Source organism: Triturus cristatus, chromosome 3_1, assembly GCF_964204655.1.
Source record: "Triturus cristatus chromosome 3_1, aTriCri1.1, whole genome shotgun sequence".
Classification (NCBI taxonomy): Eukaryota; Metazoa; Chordata; class Amphibia; order Caudata; family Salamandridae; genus Triturus; species Triturus cristatus.
In genome coordinates, this window is record NC_140583.1 from 783367152 (window position 1) to 783390483 (window position 23332).

Here is a 23332-nt window from a genome sequence, read left to right on the forward strand (position 1 = left end):
TATGTTTATAACATAAATGTCAGTTTTGTGGATTGATGTTAAATGTTTGTTCTATTTTCCTGACTATGTTAAGTATTTATGTGAATGTATCATAATCAATATGTGACCAATAATAAGCCCTTTGCGCATGTGATATATGTCTAAAAACAAGTTTAAGTAATGTATTTTATCCATGATTGTTTATAATGTTTTCATCTCTAATTTGTCAATTTTGTTGTGCTCATAAATAAATCTCTTCAGTATATTTTTGCTCTTTGTACAGGTGTGGGATAATATCAAAATAATTTTGTAAAGATTATGAAATACTTTGTTGAAAGTGTAGGATCAGAGTAATTGCGTGGCCTCTGTAACTACTGAAGAATTCATGGTGCCGTGGTTTATCACTGTATTGTTACTTTGTGTGGATCCCACCCCCTGTTCCCTTAACAGGATCCCTCCCCGTTGTGTGATATAAACTTTATAGAAAGTTGGCATTTTGTTACTTTAGCCATTTGGTGCCTTCTGCCTGTCTCTGAATACACCTCTGGGGTGGGTGACAGCTGGGCTTTGTGCATTCCCTCTAGACAGCCACACACAAAGAAGTGTTACTGATGGGCCACCCACATCCTGATGGCCCATTCTGGGCAGGATGGAATGGAGGGGCTGACACACCTGAATAGGCTATGTCCTGTCCCCACACAAAGGGATGCATACTCCCCTGTAGTGAGTCAGGAGCCAGGGCAGGAAGGACAAATGTGCCCTTCAAATGCATCTCTTTGAAGTCTACCCCAATTCAAAGGCACAAGTGGGTATACGTACTGGACTTCAGACCCACCACAGTAGTACAATTCTGGACTTGTGGATACTCTGCCAGGAAGAAGGACTACCACTATGATGGACTGTTACTCTGCTGGCCTTCTGCTCTACTTTGCTGACCTACACCCTGCTGTCCTCCTTGCCTGGCTGTGAGAAGGACTGGACCTGCATCTCTCCACTAATATTCCATGCATTGACTTCATTCTGCCGCTTGGAACCTGCACATCTCCATCAATGACGGGGCATCGCTGCTGCTGCGAGGATCGTGGACATCACATCATCAACTGCGCGGTACATCGTCTCCAGTTGCGATGCATCTCCTACTTTATGTGGCTCTGCCTGGACACCTCACCTTCATCCTGTGGTTCAACAACAACACATCGGCCATTTGCTTTCTGCATCTCGGCTCAATCGATGACACAAGTTCGGTACATTGCAGTGGCCCATGGCGGATACTTAAATCTGACCCGTACTTCATCGCTGCCAGCCTGAACGTTTGGATTTGACCCAGTCTAGCATGACCATATAGCCCCAGTTGTTGCTTTATGCTTTTAAGCTCTCCATTTCCGTTTATTCTTTAAAAATTCATAACTGGTTAAACGTATTGAATTTGTGTCATTTTGGTCCTGTTTTGTTCATTAAATTAAGGTCTATTTTCTTAACCAGGTGTGGTATTTTTTGTGGTGTTTTCACTGTTTTACTGTTTGATGTTTTTCACAAATACTTTACACATTGTCTCTTAAGTTAAGCCTGACTGCTCTGTGCCAAGCTGCCATGGGGTGAGCACAAGTTAATTTAGGCTGTGTTTGTGAATTACCTTGACTAGGATTGTGGTTCCTGCTTGGACAGGGTCCATACCTTTGACAACCAGAAACCCAATTTCTGACAGCCTGTGTGTCCAGAATTGACCTGAGGATCCATTTTCTGCTAAGGAAATAGTGCTATTTGCAGTGGTGGCTGGTGATATTTGAAAGTGGTGAGAGTAAAAGTTTGGTATGACTTTTATGTAGTGAGCGACGCGGGCAAGCTTAATGGACAAACGTGGGGTCCAGGCTAAATCCTCCTCCAGAAGGAAAAAATGAAAAAAAGATCTCCACATCTTCAACCACCTCTCTTTCCTCTTCAGCACCCTCTTTTTTCTCTTCCCTGAATGCACTTCCTTGCATCTCCCTCAATTCACCACATCCAAACTTACACTACACTCACTCACATTTAAGCAATTTATTTTACTTCTTCCTTGAAAATATTTTATCATCTGTCCACCCCTTCACACACATTTTCACAAAATTGCAATTACAACTGGAATACATGACCATTGTTCTGTGAGCTCTGCAGAGTGGCCAACCCTATGACAGACCCGTTGCTTTGGTTCAGGGTCAGCGTTAGAGCTCTCAATCAAAGCCCCTCATAAAATCCTGCACAGCTCGAAGTATGCACGGAATATAATGCAGAAAGAAACACAACATGATTAAATAGCTAACTCTTGAGGGAGGCACGATTAAGTAAAACCTGAACTAAATCGCTGACATGCATTGCCTTAACATTTTTAACACTCATTGTTCATCAATCAATCCATGTTTTTGGCATTAATGTTGTTAAGGGCATGAAGATCGGGCCAGTTTTAATGTCGTACAGCATATCTCATCTTTGCCCTTGACTCGGATATTTGTATCAACTTCAGAAGAGAGCAAGAATCCTGGCATGCTCACCTTTGGCATCCATTTCATGGGGGAACAAATGCTGCAGCTCCACTTCTAACCAGAGCTAGCGACGTGCAGCCCGGGCCTGGGGTGTCACAGTGGGAGAGGTTAGCATGGTGAGGGGTCTCAGAACAAAATACATAATAGAAGATTATCAGTCAAACACTTACCATTACCGAGGACAAGGCACCAAAACACACGTGCACCAGTGCTTGCATCCACTCCTATGTGTGACGAATGGGAAAGGGTAGGATCTATGCCTGTGACTGACGGACGGCTGCTCTCAAGCAAGGAGGGAGACTCCAACACCCAAAAACATGACACTGGCAGCGTCATTGGCCTATAGAAAATACTGCTAAAGACTACAATGGCAATGATTTATCACCAAGGGCTATAGAACAGTAAGCTCTGCATCATGCATTCCAGTTCATAAAGTTGATTTACAGCCTGGCATCGGTCTCCGGATTCAGAGCGAGGTGAAGCGGGCAGCCTGGGACACACAGCCCAGACTTAAATATGTAGATTTATTTAGAGAAACCATTATATCTCTAAATAAATCAATATATTTAATATTTGTACAGGAATGTGAAGGAAATAATTTCAGGGGGGCACAGTCCCAGGGCCCTAATGGAGAATCTGCCCCAGGCTAATTGCAAACAAACATGAACAGCAGCAGCCGCTCACGCCTGGTTCCTGTGCTTTTTTGCTCCAGATTACTCGAAATTTCACAACTAGGCGTAATTATGTAATTTTCGTTAATTTAACATCACAAGAGTAGCATGAAATTAACAAAATTATTTGTATTACTTCTGCATAATTAAAAATACAATAATAACAACAAAGAGAGAGCGAGGAAAATAAAGGGAACGTCCTTCTCTGCGGATTAAATCAGCAACAACAACATGGACAGACCCAATAGGGGATCCGAATGTTAGGATGACGCTATGTCATACACTGGAATGGGGAGAAAGAAACATTGGGATTTTTAGAAGAACCCTCACCCAGCAACCTCGTTGCGGGCATGCTTCATCTTCGGGTTCCCAGCCGGGCTGCCGAGTGCAACCCAGCTGTGCTGCGACGCCTGAATTACAGCGGAGCGGGTTTTGGTTTTTGTGAGTGAAGAGGGAGTGCTCAGTGTGTGGTATAAAAGTACCTCTAGGATGCTCACTAAGTACCTTTATTCTTGAGTTCTAGGGCACATCTAAAAATGGGGCGGGGATAATGTGAAGATATGATTGGTCTCTTTATCCCTCTTAAATGGTCGACATGTTTCAGCCTCGACAGGAGGTGCTGAGGCTTTCTACAGGAACAAAACAAATGAATTAGTGAGTATATTTCAGCACACGGGCTAAGATGTGCTGTGGTGCAGTGGTGTTACCATACTTAGGGTTCCCATCGTCAGGAATAATATCTGGAAAAACAAAGCACTGCATAAAGAGACAAACAAAACATCTAAAACTTAAAAACAGGAGTGATCGCGATTGTGCAGTCACTTCCGCAGGTCAGTGAAATGGTGCTGGTAATTTACATTCAAGTGCAGCCATCCAGTATAAAACATGTGGATCTGCTAAAAATCACTTCACACAAGGGCATGTAGAATACACTTTGTATATGCAAAATCACGAAAAATGAATAGTGCACTCAAACATACCTCCTAGTGAAGAGAAACACACGTGATGGCCTCTGACCTTAGTGTGGGTGGGGCCGGGGTACCATGTTAAAAATTGTTGCTGCATGTGAGGTGAAATGGTGTAATTTGGTCAGAATAAAAACAAACCTACTAAGCCAAAAGACTCATGGCTGAGGCAGTCATATTAGATACAAGAAATATATGCGGAAAAAGTGTGGCATATATTGACAGAAAAATGGCAGAAGAAGCTGGGCTTACGAGAGCTACAAGGAATTTGCAGCTGTTAATGATCCCAGAGGGGACGGACTCCTGTAGTCTCACACTGCGAGGGATAATGAAGGAAAATGAGAACTGGTCGGTAGACCGAAGTGGAATTAGCCCATAGGTGCTACCGGAAGACACTTACTTTGTCAAGGATGTCAACCGCCTCTGATACCTACTGTGGTCCTACTCCGGATCCCAAAGGTATCGAAGGCTGGCTGCGTCCCGGTTTAAGAGCAGCTTGTTGGTAGATTCGGGGCGTGGTCGTGCTCTGCGTAGCATCTGCTGACATGGCTACGTGTCAGTGTGCTCCAGAGTGGAGCACTAGAGCATGTCAGGGGCTTACCAGCGCACAGGGCGGAAGTGAGGCAGAGAGAAGTTGCAGAATAGGACTGAAAAAATGCTCATGAAGCATGTGCAAATTCGAAAGATGAATTGAATCTTGTTGTTGACACACAGCTCAGTAGAGTGACGGCCAAGTGAAATGGAATGGAGTCAGAAGACCCCAATATTCCCAAGCCTTGGTATCAGCAGGTCAAAGTTGTGCAAACCATCAGCGTATCGATGGAGGGGTAGGTAACGCTGTGAGAGCATACGTAGACCATCTGGGCATCGGTAGTGGGGCAGAAAAAGAACTGCAATATAAGAAATTGGAAGGTGACAGTCGGAGACTGACTGAACACACTATGTGTGGAAATATAACCCATGTCACTTGAATAGGAGAACCCAACCCCTCTGCAAAAATAGCCCAGTGTAGGCTTGTGGGTAATAAATCGTGTCATGTCAGTTTACTAGGTATCAAAACTGGAGTACCCACAAGAGGTAAACATTTCTGGAAACAGAAGCCACGGCTGGCGGCAATGAGTATCTGGATGAAGACACCCGAGACTTGTAAGTGAAGACAGGAACATATGCACAGTTGAGTGGAATAATCTGTGTATATGTGCGGGAGTCTGCAGATGAAGCAATATTGCTTGATTGAAGACACACTTTCATGTTCATGAGATGGTTCATGGATGATGCCACCAACGTGCTGAAATTGGTCAATTCAGGGATTAGTTTAGTGCATTCCTGGGGATGTTGTCGTTGAGGCCATCTCTGTTGGTAGATAGGCAATAGACCCACCATTGCTCTTTTTCGTAGAGACAGTTCTGGAGATTGGGGGTTAAATGTTCAATGACCACCCAATTCAGGTCATTGATGGTGTGTCCTGTCTCCAAAAAGTGGTCTGTCATTCTTGTTGTACTCAGTTTACATATGATGTTGCTCCTGTGTTCACAGATGAGGACATTTATTTTGCGACTGGTCATTCCGACATAGAGGAGACCGCAGAGGCAAGTGATCAGGTAGATCACGTTACAGTAATTGCAGTTTGTATGTCTGGTAATCTGCCAAGTTTTTCCGGGTTCCAGATTTAAATATTTCACTGGTTTCGTGAGATGACATACGCTGCAGTTACCGCAGGGAAAATGGCCAAACACGTTGGGTAAACCCCATGCATTCAGAACTGTGCAGGTAGGAAGTTCCTGTGTTCATGAGCGGGTAGATACCAGGCTGTCCTTGAGGCACTGTGTTATTTTATAGGAGAACATGTTTTTTTCCAGTTAAGTTTACCAGTTCCTAGGACCCTCAAGATTTTCTGTATGATAAAAATACGCCAGGCCTACTAGCTTTGAGATTGTGTTCAGGTGAGCCTTATCCACTTGTGTCCTGGAATTTTTCTCCTTCACTAACTTACTCTCAATTTGCCACTTCTTTTTTAGGTTCCCACCGTGTGTACCTATATTTAGAATGAATTGACGGAGTTTATCAGCTCCTGCCACATGGCTGCCTTCCCTGCTCCACTGATGGAGTACAGAGGTAGACCATGTAGTTCCTTCTAGTAATGAACACAAGAAGTAACCAGAAGGGTTGCCTCCTCCTCTATGAAGGTCCTCTCCATCTTGAATCGTGTTCGCTGCATCATTGAGGCTGTAGAGCAGGTCTCTGGTAGTCAGCAAAGTAACGCAGTCCTAGAGAAAGAGGGTAGAGCCTAAGACATAGGCTGCCTTTTTGTGCTTGCTAGGTTACTGTTTGTCGGGTGTGTGAGATTTTGGTCAGGTGAATTTTGTTTCCTTATGCTCTTCTTCACCTCCACTGCAGAAATATTTGCATATAGATGGACATCTAAAACCCATTAGCCCACTTAGTATTGCTGTAGAACTTGAATCTATCTGTGGGAATTGTACCAATGATGGAGGGTCGCATTCAGAAACCACTCCATTTGAGGGAACTCATCCTCACCCTGTGTCTTGTAGTCTTTGCAACCTAAGAGAACGCTACATGAACCAAACAAAGTGTAATATATTGTTTTGAAACATTAGTGTTGTTCACAGCTGCGTATTGTATTGACTGATTCAGTATTCAGACCTGGTCTGATGACTCATTGGAGTGATCTATCCTCTCTTTTGTTTGACCTCATGAATACAGGTTTGAATTCCGACAAGTTCACTCAGCCTTTCCTTCTTTCAAGGTCGATAAAATTGGTACCATTTAGCCGAGTAGCCATAATAATTTGTTATTCAGCACCAAAATGCCCAAAGAGTTGAAAATGCCCTTTGAAAATACATTATGGTATGTTATGTTACCTTCTGTGTCTTGAATGTGGTCACAATTAAAAGTAACTCAGGTTTCAATTGGCTCTCAGGTAAAAAAATCAACATTGTTAAATAGCACGGGTCTCCAACCTTTTCTCTAATAAGAGCTACTTATATTCAAAGAAAAAACATCTCAAGCTACCAATAATATAATACATTATTGTGGCCACATCAGAAAATATTACAATATTGGCAGCTGTATGCAAGCTTACTAAAAGTAGTGGCCATAGTGCATCAGGCAGGGTTGCCAGGAATAATGTAAAACATCTTTGTTCATTTTAATGCCTTTTTACGAGTAATTCATTACAGCTTAGTGCATCAGGCAGGGTTGCCAGTAGTAATGTAAAAACATCTTTGTCAATTTTGAATGCCTTTTTACGGGTTATACATGACAGCCATAGCTGCAATGCATCTGCCACCAAGGAAATAATATAAGCAATAGTCTATCCAATATCAAATGATTTATCACTTAGATATCAGCTTTAAATATATTTTGAAAATTCAACATTTTTCTCCAAACATACGTTCATGAGTTCTCAAAATACCCACAGTTTTGTGTTGTACATACACTTATAATAAATGTTGATAAATATATATATATATATCAAACAAACAAATCGTCCTTACGGGGGGAGCTCAAAATAGCTGGTGCCGGCGGTGAGGTAAGGACAAACCTCACAATTAATGTCCGAAACAAAGTTTTGAAAATCAAACGCCGCACTCTTCCTGGATTTTTAAAATGAATTTAATGACCTTCTCTCCGCCTACGCGTTGCGAACTTAGACAGTTCTTGGTCACGGTAGTTGCATAAGTCCTTTGTTTATTTCACCCATTTATACCAAAATTCCATATGGCCAACAATGAGGCATTATGGGCATGGTAGTTCATTACATGCACCATTGCGTACAGTTCAAATCATGCTGATTACACTGAATCGGCATGCGCACCACATTATCGGCATATTACAGACGTTATTATTCCTATTTTAGTTACAAGAAACCCAATGAGAGTGAATAGGATGTTTACACTCAAACGCTTTACATTAATCTTTGCGTTTTAGTCGGGTTTATACAAGTGCGAGTCATTCGCAAATGTCTAGAAAAGTGATAGACTTAGTGTCAGAAAGTTGCCGGCTGAGTGCCATATATATCGGTATGCCAGTAAGTGACGCCATGACGAGCAGTGGATCAGACAATGAATAAAGGACAATTTTACTATGATCATAAAGTAATCAATTCATAAATTATTATTTTCACGCGTTTTCCCCATACAATTTCCCATAGGATCTGTTGTAGCAGCTACAGCCCGAACTGCCGAACGGAATTACACCAAATTTGGCAAAGAGGTAGTACTCAGTTCAGACTCGTGCCTTTTGCATAAATGGTGTGAATCTGTTCAGTAGTTCCTGAGAAAATTAGGGTAAAAAAGTTAGTGATATCAATGGCCAGGGAGGATCCGCGCACCCTAGCCGCACCGTAAGCGCACCCTCCCGAACCGAGCACGCACCCTGACGATCACGCGCTGAATGCTAATTGGCTGTCAAGTGTCTGTCTACATTCAAAACCAGGAACTGTTGGCGGCCATTTTCTGCCTCGGTAGAAGCGAGGCTGAAGAAGCAAGGGGAATAAGTGTGTAAAACATATAAAGGGGGCAGAGTGGAAATACTCTGACCCTCTAGATCTGCTTGGGGGGTCCCAGAAGGACTTTCTTTTTTAAACGACGAAATGCGCCCAGGGTGCGCGCATCCTATTGCGTTGGGTGCACAGATTCTCTCACGTTGGGTGAGCGGTTCCTAACGCGTTGGGTGCGCGGATCCAAAAAACATGGATACAAAAAATATAAAATAAAGTTTTGAACATATAGTTAAAAAAAATTTTTTAAAAATATGTTTGAAAAACCCAATAAAAACAAATAAGATGTTTTAATTTTGAAAAGATATAAATGAAAAAATAGGTTACAAAAATAGTGTTAAAAAAGAATTTCCAAAAAACATAATTAATGAAATTGACACACTAAAATAGAAAAATATAGAAATCCAATGAAAATCATTAAACATGATATCTTTAGAGATAAGTTATAGATAGGAATTAGCATTTAAAAAACCTTTGAAATTCACTAAAAAAACCATAGGTTTCATGAACGTTATAGTTAGGAATTGGCATTTAAAAAACCTTTGAAATTCACTGAAAAAAACCAAAGGTTTCAGGGGCGTTATAGTTAGGAATTGGCATTTAAAAAAACCTTAGAAATTCACTGAAAAAAACATAGGTTTCAGGGGCGTTATAGTTAGCTGGACATTTCCCTCGTACAAAACCCTAGAAATTCCCCCGTTATAGTTAGTTCAGCTAACTATAACTCGCGCCCCCGCAATGCACTGCTGATGACGTCACATATTACATCACTCATGACATGGTCAGTGACATCACTGATGACATCACTGATGACATCTGAAATGACATCACTGATGACGTCATCCATGGGATAAATTAGTGCATCTTCTCACACCCTTCGATATACTCAATCATAATTTCAGACGTCCATTCTCAAAACCATAGATACTCCAATACCAATAACTACATACCCACTCATTGACTCTTAGATCTACACACACATCCACTCACTCACCTGTACAGTCACTCATACTTACAGTCACTCAGTACAGGACTATCATATGCATTTATACACCTACATAGACACTCACACACCACCAATCATCCATAGAGGTACTCTCACACCTAGTCAGTCATGCAAATAATTAATCACACTCCCATTTACACACCTATGCAGTTATACACACACAAGTTCACTTACTCATAAAAATAGTACCACATTCTTACGCTCTTATACAATCACTGATACAAGCACACACTCATCCATACAGCCACTCTCACAATCACACACTCTCACATATACCCACTTATATACTCTTACCCACATATATACTGCCTTTCACATATGTAGTTACTCACACATGTACCACTGAGATATACATTCAATCTCTAACACACCCATACATACACTCACCCAACCATACAGTCCATCACAGATGCACTCTTAAAACCATGCACCCATAGAATCACCCACTCACACATGTATGCACAGAGTCACACACACCCCACCCACACAAACACTCAGGCACCCATTCAGATACTCAGACAACCAATCAAGAACCCATAGAGACACTCATATAGCTATTCACAAAACCATGCATCCGCTTATACACCAACAGACAGACAGATACAGACATTCACAGTTTAGTCACTAGTCTGCAGTAAGATACGTTTAATGACTCACTTATAGAGTCAGTCACGCACCTACTAAATCATCCATTCACACACTTATACACCCACTCATTCTTCCATAGGTTTTTCCCTATATATATATTAAACATATTTAACATTTACAGAAACACACACTCACTGGATGACATCATCAGTGATGTCATCAGTGATGTAATTTCAGATGTCATCAGTGATGTCATCAGTGATGTCACTGACCATGTCGTGAGTGATGTAATATGTGACGTCATCAGCAGTGCATTGCGGGGGCGCGAGTTAAAGTTGGCTGAACCAACTATAACGGGGGAATTTCTTGGGTTTTGCATGAGGGAAATGTCCAGCTAACTATAACGCCCCTGAAACCTATGTTTTTTTCAGTGAATATATATATATATATATATATATATATCCTTTGCCACGCTGCTTAGAACAGCCGCCGCAAGCTCCAAATCAGCGGGTGCGTCGTCAGGCGGACCTCCAAGCTCGGTCCGCTAAATATAAACCGCACTCCTCTCGAAACAAAAGGACACGACACTGTGTCTTTGACAATTCCAACCAGGGTTTATTCAGTGGCTCTGTCGGACGCGTTTCGCCTGAACCAGCAGGCTTGTTCACCAACAAAGTTTTGCCAAACAACTTCCACCATTTATGCTGTGCACGTGATACGATCATGTGAGGACTACAAATTGGTGACCCACTTGTGGGACACCCCCGCGCCGCACGGCCACCAACTGCTGTGTGTGCCCCCTTGCCTGCCCTCTGCCTAGCTGCCGGCTGACGCCGCTGGCGTCTGTCTTCGCCTGTTTTGTCGAAAATTTGTGCTTGCTTAACCGCTCTTCTCCCCGTGTTAACTATTTTTTTTTTTCGTAGCGTCTGTTCTCGCTTGTTTTGTCAAAAATTTGTGCTTGCTTAAACTGCTTTTCTCCCCGTGTCAACTGTTTTCTTTTCTCCTGACATTTGTGCCTGCATTTTGTTCGTGTCTATTTCAGCCCTTCGCGCCCTCCTGCCTGCCTGCCCGCCCACCGCGCCGTCTTCCCTCCCCGCTCCCCGCTTCCCGCCACCACCGCTGACCACGCCCCTTTTTTCTTTCTGTTCCCTCCCCGCTCCCGCCTCCCAGCTGCCCCGCCCACCCGCGCACTTCGCCTTATATGGCGACCGTGCGAACGCGCCAATTGTGCGCCGAAGGCGCGCCAAAGGTAAGCCCGTCTGCGCCCGTCCGCGCCTGGACCGCGCCCAGTGCCAGGACCCCTGGACCTCGAAGACCCCGACCTACACGCCTGAAGTACTCAGCCGCCACCCTCAGTGCTCTCAACACCGGCCGACACCCAGAATGCCATCAAGCCACTCCTGGACGTACCAACGGACCTTTCAGCTGCCACGCCTGCAAGTTCTCATGCATCCGATCCTGCCCCGCACCCACCAAGCCGAACACCAGCAGTACCCACCTCAAGTGCATCCTGCTCAACACCCGCTCCGTCCACAGACACGCCATCGAACTCTGGAACCTCCTCGACGCCACAGCCCCTGACGTTGCCTTCCTCACGGAGACCTGGATGAACGCCTCTTCAGCTCCCGACATCGCCATCGCCATCCCAGAGGGCTACAAGATCGTCCGGAGGGACCGAAACGCCAACCAGATGGGAGGAGGCATCGCCATCATCCACAAGAACACCATCCGTCTCACGACCAGCACCGACAACACCCTGACCAGCGCCGAACACCTGCACTTCCAGATCCACACCAACCCGACCACCACCCTCAGAGGCACCCTGATATACCGACCCCCTGGACCACGCACCCAATTCAGCGAGGACATCGCCGACTTCGTCAGCCCGCTTGCCCTCCCCTCCGCTGACTACATCCTCCTGGGAGACCTGAACTTCCACCTGGAGAACAACAACGACCGCAACACCAGCACCCTGCTCGATAACCTCGCCAACCTGGGACTCAAGCAACTGGTGTCCACCCCCACCCACCTTGCCGGACACACTCTCGACGCCGTCTTCTCATCCAGCACAGACATCGACTTCAGCCACGCCACAGAGCTTCACTGGACGGACCACAGCTGCGTCCACTTCACCTTCAAGAGAACGCCGACCCACCATCACCAACAACAGGCCGCCCGCAGAAGCTGGAACAAGATCACAGCAGACCAGCTCGCCACCTCCCTGAGCCAGCACCCTCCTGCCAGCTCAGCGAACCCCAGCCAGGCCGCCGACAACCTCACGAAGTGGATCAGCAACTGCGCGGACGAACTCGCCCCACTAAGGACCGCGCCCAGCAGACCCGGCAGCAAGAAGGCCCCATGGTTCACCGACGAACTCAAGAGCTCCAAGAAGAACTGCCGAGCCCTCGAGAAAGTCTGGAAAAGGGAACCGACACCGGACAACAGGACCTCCTTCAAGCTTGCTACCCGGAAGCACCACCAGCTGATCCGCGCCGCCAAGAAAACAGCATTCAAGGACCGGTTGGACAACAACGCACACAACTGCAAGGAACTCTTCAACATCGTGAAAGAGCTTTCCAACCCCAGCGCAGGAAACAACGACATCACCCCATCGCAAGACCTCTGCAACTCCCTCGCCTCATACTTCCACAACAAGATCACAGACATACACAGCAGCTTCGACAACCAACCAACGCACAGCATGACCGAACAACCACCCCCCACCACCACCCTCCACGCCTGGACCCCGATCAGTACCGAAGACACCATCCGCACGATGAACTCCATCCACTCCGGATCACCGACTGACCCCTGCCCTCACCACGTCTTCAACAAGGCCGACGCTGTCATCGCACCCCACCTGCGAGACATCATCAACACATCCTTCAACACCGCCACCTTCCCGGAGAGCTGGAAGCACGCCGAACTCAGCGCCCTACTCAAGAAACCAACAGCGGACCCCACCGACCTCAAGAATTACCGCCCCATCTCGCTTCTCCCGTTTCCAGCCAAAGTCATCGAGAAGACCGTCAACAAGCAGATGGCCGCCTTCCTCGAGACAAACGGATCCCTCGACCCCTCTCAGTCCGGCTTCCGAGCCAATCACAGCACCGAGACCGCCCTCATCGCCGCCACCGATGACATCCGAGCCCTGATGGACAATGGAGAAACAGCGGCCCTCATCCTCCTAGACCTCTCCGCGGCTTTCGACACGGTCTGCCACCGCACCCTAGTACGGCGCCTCAGCAACGTCGGAATCCAGGACAAGGCGCTAGAATGGATCATCTCCTTCCTCGGCGGTAGAACACAGAGAGTCCGCCTACCACCATACAAGTCAGAGGCCTCCGAAGTCATATGCGGCGTCCCCCAAGGATCTTCTCTGAGCCCCACCCTCTTCAACGTCTACATGAGCCCCCTCGCGGCCATCGTACGCAAACACAACCTCAGCATAATCTCCTACGCCGACGACACCCAGCTGATCCTCTCCCTGACCAACGACCCCGCCGCCGCCAAAGCCAACCTACAAGAAGGGATGAAAGAGGTAGCCGAGTGGATGACGACCAGCCGCCTGAAGCTGAACTCAGACAAGACGGAGGTCCTCATCCTGGGCTCCTCACCCTCCGCCTGGGACGACTCCTGGTGGCCTCCCGCCCTGGGCACCGCACCCAAACCGACAGACCATGCACGCAACCTGGGCTTCATCCTGGACTCCTCCCTCTCCATGACCAGGCAAGTCAACGCCGTCTCCTCGTCATGCTTCAACATCCTACGCATGCTACGGAAGATCTTCTGGTGGATCCCCACAGAGACCAGGAAGACCGTCACCCAGGCCCTCGTCACCAGCCGACTGGACTACGGCAACGCCCTCTACGCCGGCACCACCGCCAAGCTCCAGAAGAGACTCCAGCGGATCCAAAACGCCTCAGCCAGACTCATCCTCGACATCCCACGAACCAGCCACATCTCCGGACATCTGAGAGACCTCCACTGGCTCCCCGTCAGCAAGAGAGTCACCTTCCGCCTCCTCACCCACGCACACAAAGCCCTACACGACCAAGGCCCGAGCTACCTCAACAGCCGAGTCAACTTCTACGCTCCCAAACGCCACCTCCGTTCTGCCAGCCACGCCCTCGCCGCCGTCCCCCGCATCCGAAGAGCGACTACAGGAGGAAGGTCTTTCTCCTACCTGGCCGCCAAGACCTGGAACTCCCTCCCGACCGACCTGCGCCTGACCCAAGACCACCTCTCCTTCAGGAAGAAGCTGAAGACCTGGCTGTTCGAGCAGTAGCGGCACCCCCCCCCCAGCGCATTGAGACCCTACGGGTATGTAGCGTGCTCTAGAAATGTCTTTGATTGATTGATTGATTGAGTGTAACAGAAAAAAGACTCGTAGTTTTTACCTATTACAATTGGTGATGTGCTAGTCAGACTTAAAAGACTGGAGAAATTAAAACGCAGCGAAATGTCGAAGTGGTGGGAAGCGAAATCTTTACAACGCTACTTAGAAGTTAAGAGAATTCCGAGGGGCTTGCGAATTTTGGTAGCCCCGACCTATGAGGATCCCAACCCCAACATGTTACGCGAATGGGCCGACAATAATCAAGAGTCCTCACGTAGAATGCTTGCCATTTTAATCAAATACGCTGATATTGATAGAACCAAGATATTGGAAGAAATTGGCCAAATTACAGAGATGTTGGAAAAAGAAGAGGATCAAGATGTGATTAGAAAATACAAAAAAGATATGACAGACCGTCTGCAAAAATTAGAAGCCTCAATCAAAGAGAGAAAAGCAACTAAATTCTTGCGAGATAAGGGCGACTATGAACGAGGACAAATATACACATTCGCTAAGAAATTCGAGAATGTTCGTAGACAAAAAATGAATCCTGGAATGCAACAAACAGGAGGAGCCCAGTCAGAACTTGGTAGTTTATTAAGCTCCGAAATTGAGACATCCGCAGATGAGGGCCCCAGTACTGCCACTAACAATCAAATCCCCTCAGTATTAGACGAATTCGGTTTTTTACAAGAAGAGCGGAGATTCAATCTCCGCCCAAGAACTGCAACCAGCTATGCAGGACCAGGAAGGGGAAGAGGCAGAGGAAACAAAGGCGCAAAGGGGCCAAACAGCGGCGCAACCAGTGGCAAGAACAAGAGAAAGTAAATGATACAATCCTTTCCACAAATACCACTGCAGTCATTAATCTAACCACAATTCCATTATCAGCCAAAGAAGAAGAAATACTCCAACTTGGTCTGCCATTTTGCCCTCCTGCGGAATTTAATTATGTTTCCACCAGAATTGACACATTCAAATACACCAGAATGTTGAAATTAAAAAAACATTTCGCAATGTATCCTAACAAATATAAAGTACCAGCAGTTCAAAGGGGCACTGGGCTCCACAATGACATTCAGAACTTACAGGTTAATGACATGAACCTAATATTGGAACTAGGACAAATGGGCAATGAAGAGGAGTTTGAACAGGCAGACACTGCAGAAGTACCATTCGAACACGCGGAATTAACTGCATCAGAACAAGGATTGGTGATCGGAGAAAGTGTGTCGACAGGTTTTAGACCTCGGTCTAAATTTATTCCTACTACTGCAAAGGATTCAGTGGACATTTTTCACGAATTGGTGACTAATGATTTAAAGAATTTGGAGAAATGTAGAGGTTCCGTGCATAAAAAATGGTCACAGCAACAAAAAAATTGCATGGATCTTATTAAGAAACTATCTTTAAATAACGATTGTATTGTTCAGAATGCTGATAAGGGCGGCAATGTAGTCTTGTGGGGCAGGCAGAAATACCTTGATGAAGCGTATAAACAACTAAACAATAGAAATAACTATGCAAGAATTTCACCGAATATGATGCAGAATAGCAGTTCAGTGTTTAATACCAAATTACAGCAATGGTATGATCAAGGTCTGTTGTCACATGACGAATTCCGATATTTAGAGATTAAAAATCCAGTGACCCCAGTCTTTTATCTCATACCTAAAGTCCATAAAGATCTCAATAATCCCCCAGGAAGACCGATTATTTCGGCCATTGGCAGTAGTTTGGAGAACACGTCTAGATTTGTTGATTCATTTTTATGTCCCATGGTGAAATTACTCCCGTCATTTATTCAAGACACAGGTGATTTCCTAAAAAGCATTTATGATGTACCATGGGAAAATGACATGTTGTTAATGACGATTGATGTCACCACACTCTATACGAGTATAAAACATCAAGATGGCTTAAATGCCATAAAATACTATCTAGGAACAAGACCTATTTCACTTTGGGCTCATAGTCAAATGTTATGCTCTATGGTAGAATATTGCCTGAAGAACAATTTCTTCCTCTTCAATGGGGATTTGTTCCATCAACTCTGTGGCACTGCGATGGGCACCTGCTTCGCCCCCAGTTATGCCAATCTACACATGGGCTGGTGGGAGGAGCGGGTGGTCCGTCAGCAGTATCATGTCGAGTGGGACAATAACATTCTCCATTGGAGTCGTTTTATTGATGATTTGTTTATTATTTGGAGGGGAACAGAAACATCAGCCAATGATTTTGTTAAGAAACTTCAGACGAACAATCTTAATCTAAAGTTTACCAGCACCATAAGTAAAAATGAAGTGAATTTTTTAGACCTCACAGTCTATGTAAAGAATGGCTATTTACAGACACGAATATTTCGGAAACCAACGGCAGGAAACACGTTGCTACATGCAACAAGTTTCCATCCCAGGAATCTTATTAAGAGTATCCCCTACGGGGAGTGTCTAAGAACAATGCGTAATTGTAGTGAAGTGGACACGAGGGAAAAAGAACTTCAGACCTTACGTTCCCGTTTTAAATCTAGAGGGTATGGAACTGAATGCATTCAGAGTGCAATCCATAAGGTCAAATGTAAAACAAGAGAAGAAGTTTTATTTGAGCCCTCTGAAACAAATAAACGCAAACAGAAACAATTACTAGATTCTAATGAATGTAGATTGGTGACTTCATACAACAAGCAACATGGGCAAGTACGTAACATTCTGTCGAAACATTGGCATCTGATACGCAATGACCCCATTTTAGGAAAAATTGTGTCAAACAAACCCCTAATAACATTTAGAAGAGCCAAATCATTTAAACAATTGCTGGTCAGCAATATGGCACCAAAATCTTGCAAACAACCCCTCAAAACTTCATGGTTAAAACGACAAGATGGTTTCCTGAGATGCGTGAAGTGCAAGGCATGCCAGCATGGTGTGAACACCAAGAAATTCACAACAGGCTGCTCACAAATTGAAAAAAACATCAGAGGGCAGTTCGATTGCAAAACGGAGTTTGCTGTCTACGTACTGAGTTGCCCATGCCATCTTTGGTACGTGGGCAGCACAATTCTCCCTGTTCACAAAAGAATATTGCAGCATCTAAGGGCCATCAAAAACGTGGATAAAACATATCCGGTAGCACGCCACTTCGCAATTTACCATGATAGTAATGTGACAGTCTTATCGTACTTTGTCATTGATGCGATCCCACCCAATGTGAGAGGTGGTGACAGACAGAGAGCTTTAAGAAAATTAGAATCACGTTATATTGTGGAACTGAATAGTAAAGCACCAATGGGCCTGAACATTGAAGAAGATTTGTATACACATTTATAGGGCCTTTGTAGAGCTTGCTATACCCTTTCTGGATTTTCCGTTTTTATTTATTTATGAATAGCACATTGGAGTATTTATAAATGTATGAATTTTTAGTTTTGTTAAGTAGGAATTAATGAATTGTGTTACATCACTTTAATTTTGATTCGTGTGAGGTTTCTATGAACCAGATAAGCCAGAAGAATCAGGTATGCCCACTGGGGCTGAATTAGACAAGATAAGCCAGAAAAATCAGGTATGCCCACTGGGGCTGAATTTTAGTAAAGCGTCAAAACAATGTGGCAAACCCACATGGGTGAATGGTCTCTTCACGGCAATTGCCACTGATTGCAGGGCGCTTTTTTAGAAAATGGACCGTGGTTTATAAAAAAAGTGTATAAATATGCTATAATATATTTGTAAATTAAGATCTACTAATGTGGACCAGTCGTGAATGCGTTATACTTTACTTAAAGTTGCATCCTGGTATCGCTTTATCAATTGTAATAGGTAAAAACTACGAGTCTTTTTTCTGTTACACTCAATTTGTAGTCCTCACATGATCGTATCACGTGCACAGCATAAATGGTGGAAGTTGTTTGGCAAAACTTTGTTGGTGAACAAGCCTGCTGGTTCAGGCGAAACGCGTCCGACAGAGCCACTGAATAAACCCTGGTTGGAATTGTCAAAGACACAGCGTCGTGTCCTTTTGTTTCGAGAGGAGTGCGGTTTATATATATATATATATTACCTACTGGCGGTCGCCAGTAGGTAGTTATAGTTAGGACCACGTTTCCATAGGAAAACCTCAACATTCTATTTTGAATAACTTTGGCGCCGGTCGACGAATCCTCGCGAATTTCTCAAAATAGGTGGGGCGCTACGCTCCGCTCCTACCCTGAAAGTCTCGGGGGGATTCGTCAAGCGGGGGCTGAGATAAAAGGGGGGTCCCAAAACGCGTTTTTCCCATGCATTTTTCCATAGGACCTTTAGAACGAGCTACAGCCCGAACGGCTGAACAGAATTACTAGAAATTTGGCAGAGAGGTAGTCCCTAGGTCAAGGAAGTGCCTTTTGTAGGTTTGGTGTAAATCTGTTCAGTAGATTCTGAGAAAATAGCCTTTAAATCAATATATATATCTGAGCCCGCTTACGGTACGCTTACCGTACGCTTACCGTACGCTTACCGTAAGCTTACGGTGGCGTGCGCGAGCGCGATTCTGATTGGCTCTTAGATCTTAGTAAACATTCGAATCGGCCGAAACCAGGAAGCGGCGTCCGCCATTTTGTCTCTTGCACTGAGTGTTGTTTATCAAACATGATGGCCAAAAACATGTTACGGGGCTGTTTTGACAACTCCCTCCCACATAGTCATGTTGAGGGAGTCCCTAAACATCCCCCAAGAGCAAAAATGGTTTTATTTTTTTTTCGGCAATTTCGCGGGGTACGCTTACCGTACGCTTACCGTACGCTTACCGTAAGCTTACCGTACGCTTACGGTAAAAAAATAAAAATAAAAAAAACACTATCCACACTTACCCCACCCCCTGTGCTTTTGGTGGCCGCAGGCCACCTAATGTGCAGGGCTTATTAATAGAGAAAAAAAAACGTAATTTTGGCAACATGAAATTATAAAATCGAAATAAAAAAAACACTATCCACATTGACCTCACCCCCTGTGCTTTTGGTGGCCGAAGGCCACCAAATGTACAGGGCTTATTAAAGTTGATAAAAACCGTGCACGGAACGAACTGCGTTAAGTGGGCGCGCACGCCACAAATGGCGTAAAGTAACTTAGCATTTAAAAAACCGTACAAATTCACTGAAAAAACCATAGGTTTCACACACGTTATAGTTAGGAAATAGCATTTAAAAAACCTTGCTAATTCACTGAAAAAACCATAGGTTTCACACATGTTATAGTTAGCTGGACATTTTACTGATAAAAAACCAATGAAATTCCCCCGTTATAGTTACTGTAGGCAACTATAACTCACGCGACCGTAATCCTCTGCTGATGACATATGTGTCTTTATGAAAAAAAAATATTTGTAATATATGTATAGCTAAAATTTAATGGAAGAAGACATGGGCAAATAAGTGTCTAAATACAGTATTAGCATCAGCAGAGGATTGCGGTCGCGTGAGTTATAGTTGCCTACAGTAACTATAACGGGGGAATTTCATTGGTTTTTTATCAGTAAAATGTCCAGCTAACTATAACATGTGTGAAACCTATGGTTTTTTCAGTGAATATATATATATATATATATAATACTTCTAATTTAGTAGGCTCGGCTAGACACAGGAGAGCTAATAAAAGGTAGCTGGAGACCTCCCAGTAGCTCACGAGCTACTATTTGGAGAAGCTTGTTTTATAGGGATACTTATCAATTTAGTTAAATTGGTGAGCTCTGTAGTCTTTCACCAACAAAGGGAATTGACATATAACCCTTTAGTTTCTTAATTTCCAGAGTGATTTGAAAATGGCATTGTAGTTTGGATGAGTGAATTATGTATTTTGTTGTTTCTATTTTGTATGCTGTTTTAGTTTAAATGACATGACTATAAGGGTCATTTAATATATGGCCGGTGGAAACAATTTCCAGAGACACACCTATGCCAGCACCTCAGATGAAACTGCCCATATTTTAAGTTCTCATCTGCTCCAACAGGGAAGTTCTGATTAAAGTGAGAGCACTTTCTTTAGAAATTATGTAATTAGATATGATTGTCATTGTATGTCATTGTAGAGACAGCTGGCCCACTGTATCTCTATGATATGTATTTTGTTTACAAACCAAGCCTTCATGTGATAGTCTTGCTAAGACTCTTCTGTTGTCCTCTTCAGAAAGGTAAGCCCTTTGGCATGGCAGTGGATGTTGGCTGTGGCACTGGACAGAGCACACGGATCCTAGCCCCCTACTTTGAGAAGGTTGTTGGGGTTGATATCAGTGAATCGCAGGTTGAAGAGGCAGAGAGTGTTATCTCCCCCCTCAATGTGAGCTACATGTAAGTTGACATCTTTTTTTTAACTTTATGTATGGTAATTCCAGGATGCCTCTCAACCAACCTGAAGAATAAATAGACAACCACATCTTCAGTATTGTTGAGCTTGATACCCACATTGCCATGTTGGTCAGCGTCAAAGTGTTGAGGAAGGAAAACTATACTGTTCATGAAATTACATCACTAAAACGTCACCGGTTGTGGTGTGCCTTTTACAGTGGATTTCTTGCCTCCCATGGAGCTAGTCCAATGCTCTCGATCTACACCCTTCTATATTCTAATAGCCTGGCTGCCACCATTGTGAGAAGTCAACACCTGACTCTGAGACTACAATGGGGACTTCAAACCTTCTCATGGGCCTACCATTTTGTGAAGACTTCAATCCATCCCGAGGTCCCCATTTTGAGGGATTCAAACCATCTTCGACTGAACCAAATAGGGTGAGTCTATACACCTTCTAAACTATTTTTTTCTGAGATTGCTCAGCCAATCTGACTTTAAATTCCATATGGCTAATGTGTCACCCAGCATTAGTTCGTGGAACATACATAGAACCCTGACTTTGTAGAGGTTCAATTAAGTTGCTATGCTGCAAGCATACAGGGTGTAGACACCCTGTATACAGAGTGCTTGTCCAGCCCCCCATAATTTAGCACTTCACTCAGCTACAATAGGAGTTAAAGTCACACAGTCTGCTGCAGGGAGAGAAATGTTGCGATGCGTGTTGGCATGTAGAAATAACCAGACATCTCCAGTAGATTATGAGATGGTTTATTGTATGTTGCATGGGTACGTAAATGACCCCACCAGAAGCAGATGTAGTTAGATGTTTCGTCCTGGTCTGTCTGGCACAACTGCCCCAAGGGAACCCTCACAACCCTGACATTCCATAAACATCAAGCAGAACACCACACATCTCCCTCCTTTCCAAACAAAAAGGAAATTCCTCCCACCTTAAGAAATACAATGGAAGCATAGACCACAAAAACACCAGACCATGCAACATTTCAGAGCATCATCGAATAGTGTGTGTAAAAAGGACACCACAAAACATGCTGCTTTGCTGACCACCAACAAACACTGACAGAACCACTCACACTACCAAAGAAACAACAAAAACATAAAAACAGGTATCTTTCAATATTCAAAAAATGTTCACTTGTAAAATATATATTTCAACCAACACAGTTAGCCCATGAAAGAGCATCTTATATTTTGGCAATGGGAAAGTTTCAGTACACACACTCCTCCCCTGTAAGGGCATCTAATGTTTTAGCAACAAGTGTCTTTCAACCCACACACTCACCCCATGTAAGGGCATCTAACATTTTCTCGACAGGTTTCTTTTGCCCCCACACACTCATGCCCTGCAGAGGGCATCTAGTATTTTAGCAACAGGTTTCTTTCAACCCACACACCCATCCCACATAAGGGCATCTAGGGCCCGATTCACAGAACTAACTTAAGACAAAATCCTAAACTTACTACCATTTTGGTATTCACAGAAGGCACTTACTCATTTTGGTATTCACAGAAGACACTTACTCATTTCGGTATTCACAGAAGTTAGGAGTCCTAACTTTAGGACTCCTAAATGCCTTCTGTGAATACCAAAAGTCTTAAAATTAGGATTTTTCTCAGTTTAGGAGTCCTAAAGTTAGGACTCCTAACTTTGCTACTACTAAACTGAGAAAAATCCTAACTTTAAGGCTTTCGTTATTCACAGAAGGCATTTAGGAGTCCTAAAGTTAGGAGTCCTAACTTCTGTGAATACCGAAATGAGTAAGTGCCTTCTGTGAATACCAAAAATGAGTAAGTGCCTTCTGTGAATACCAAAATGGTAGTAAGTTTAGGATTTTGTCTTAAGTTAGTTCTGTGAATCGGGCCCCTAGTGTTTTAGCAATAGGCATCTTTAAACTCACACACTCATTCCACATAAGGGCATCTTGTGTTTTTGCACAGGCAATCTTTCACCCCACATACTCATCCCCTGTAAGGGCATTAGTATAGTAGCAACAACACACTCATCCCCTGTACCGTAACCAAGGCACTTCCCTATCACTGAGGGAGAATCACACTGAACAGGGATCAGCACAATGCAAGCAGTTTGTCACTGGGGAAGAATAACATAAAAACAGCGTTCACCACAGCCCAAGCATTTCCCTTCTAACTGAGGGAGAATCACACGGAACAGGGTGCAACACGATTCAAACACTTCTCAACCACCCAGGATTGATCACACAAAACAGGGTTAATCACAACCCTAGCTAACAGCTACACATTTACAATATTCTCACACCGAGAATGAACAGAAAATAGAGTGCAGCACAATATTTTCAGCTTACTAATATTCTCCTGGTAGGGTACTTTACTATGTAACCTGTAACCTCTTCAATAAATCTACAACCTGTTATTCTACATGAACTGGCTACC

General features: G+C 44.2%; 1 protein-coding gene across 23 annotated transcripts in view; it reads left to right on the forward strand.

Moving 5' to 3' along the window:
* Positions 1 to 23332, forward strand: part of LOC146861026 (putative methyltransferase DDB_G0268948) — a 710132-nt gene that overhangs the window by 373298 nt on the left and 313502 nt on the right. For all 23 annotated transcript variants that reach the window (XM_085645020.1, XM_085645026.1, XM_085645012.1 and 20 more), the window contains one exon: positions 20742 to 20902. In XM_085645020.1, coding sequence (XP_085501146.1) covers positions 20742 to 20902 — 161 coding nt within the window. The remainder of the gene's footprint in view (positions 1 to 20741; positions 20903 to 23332) is intronic.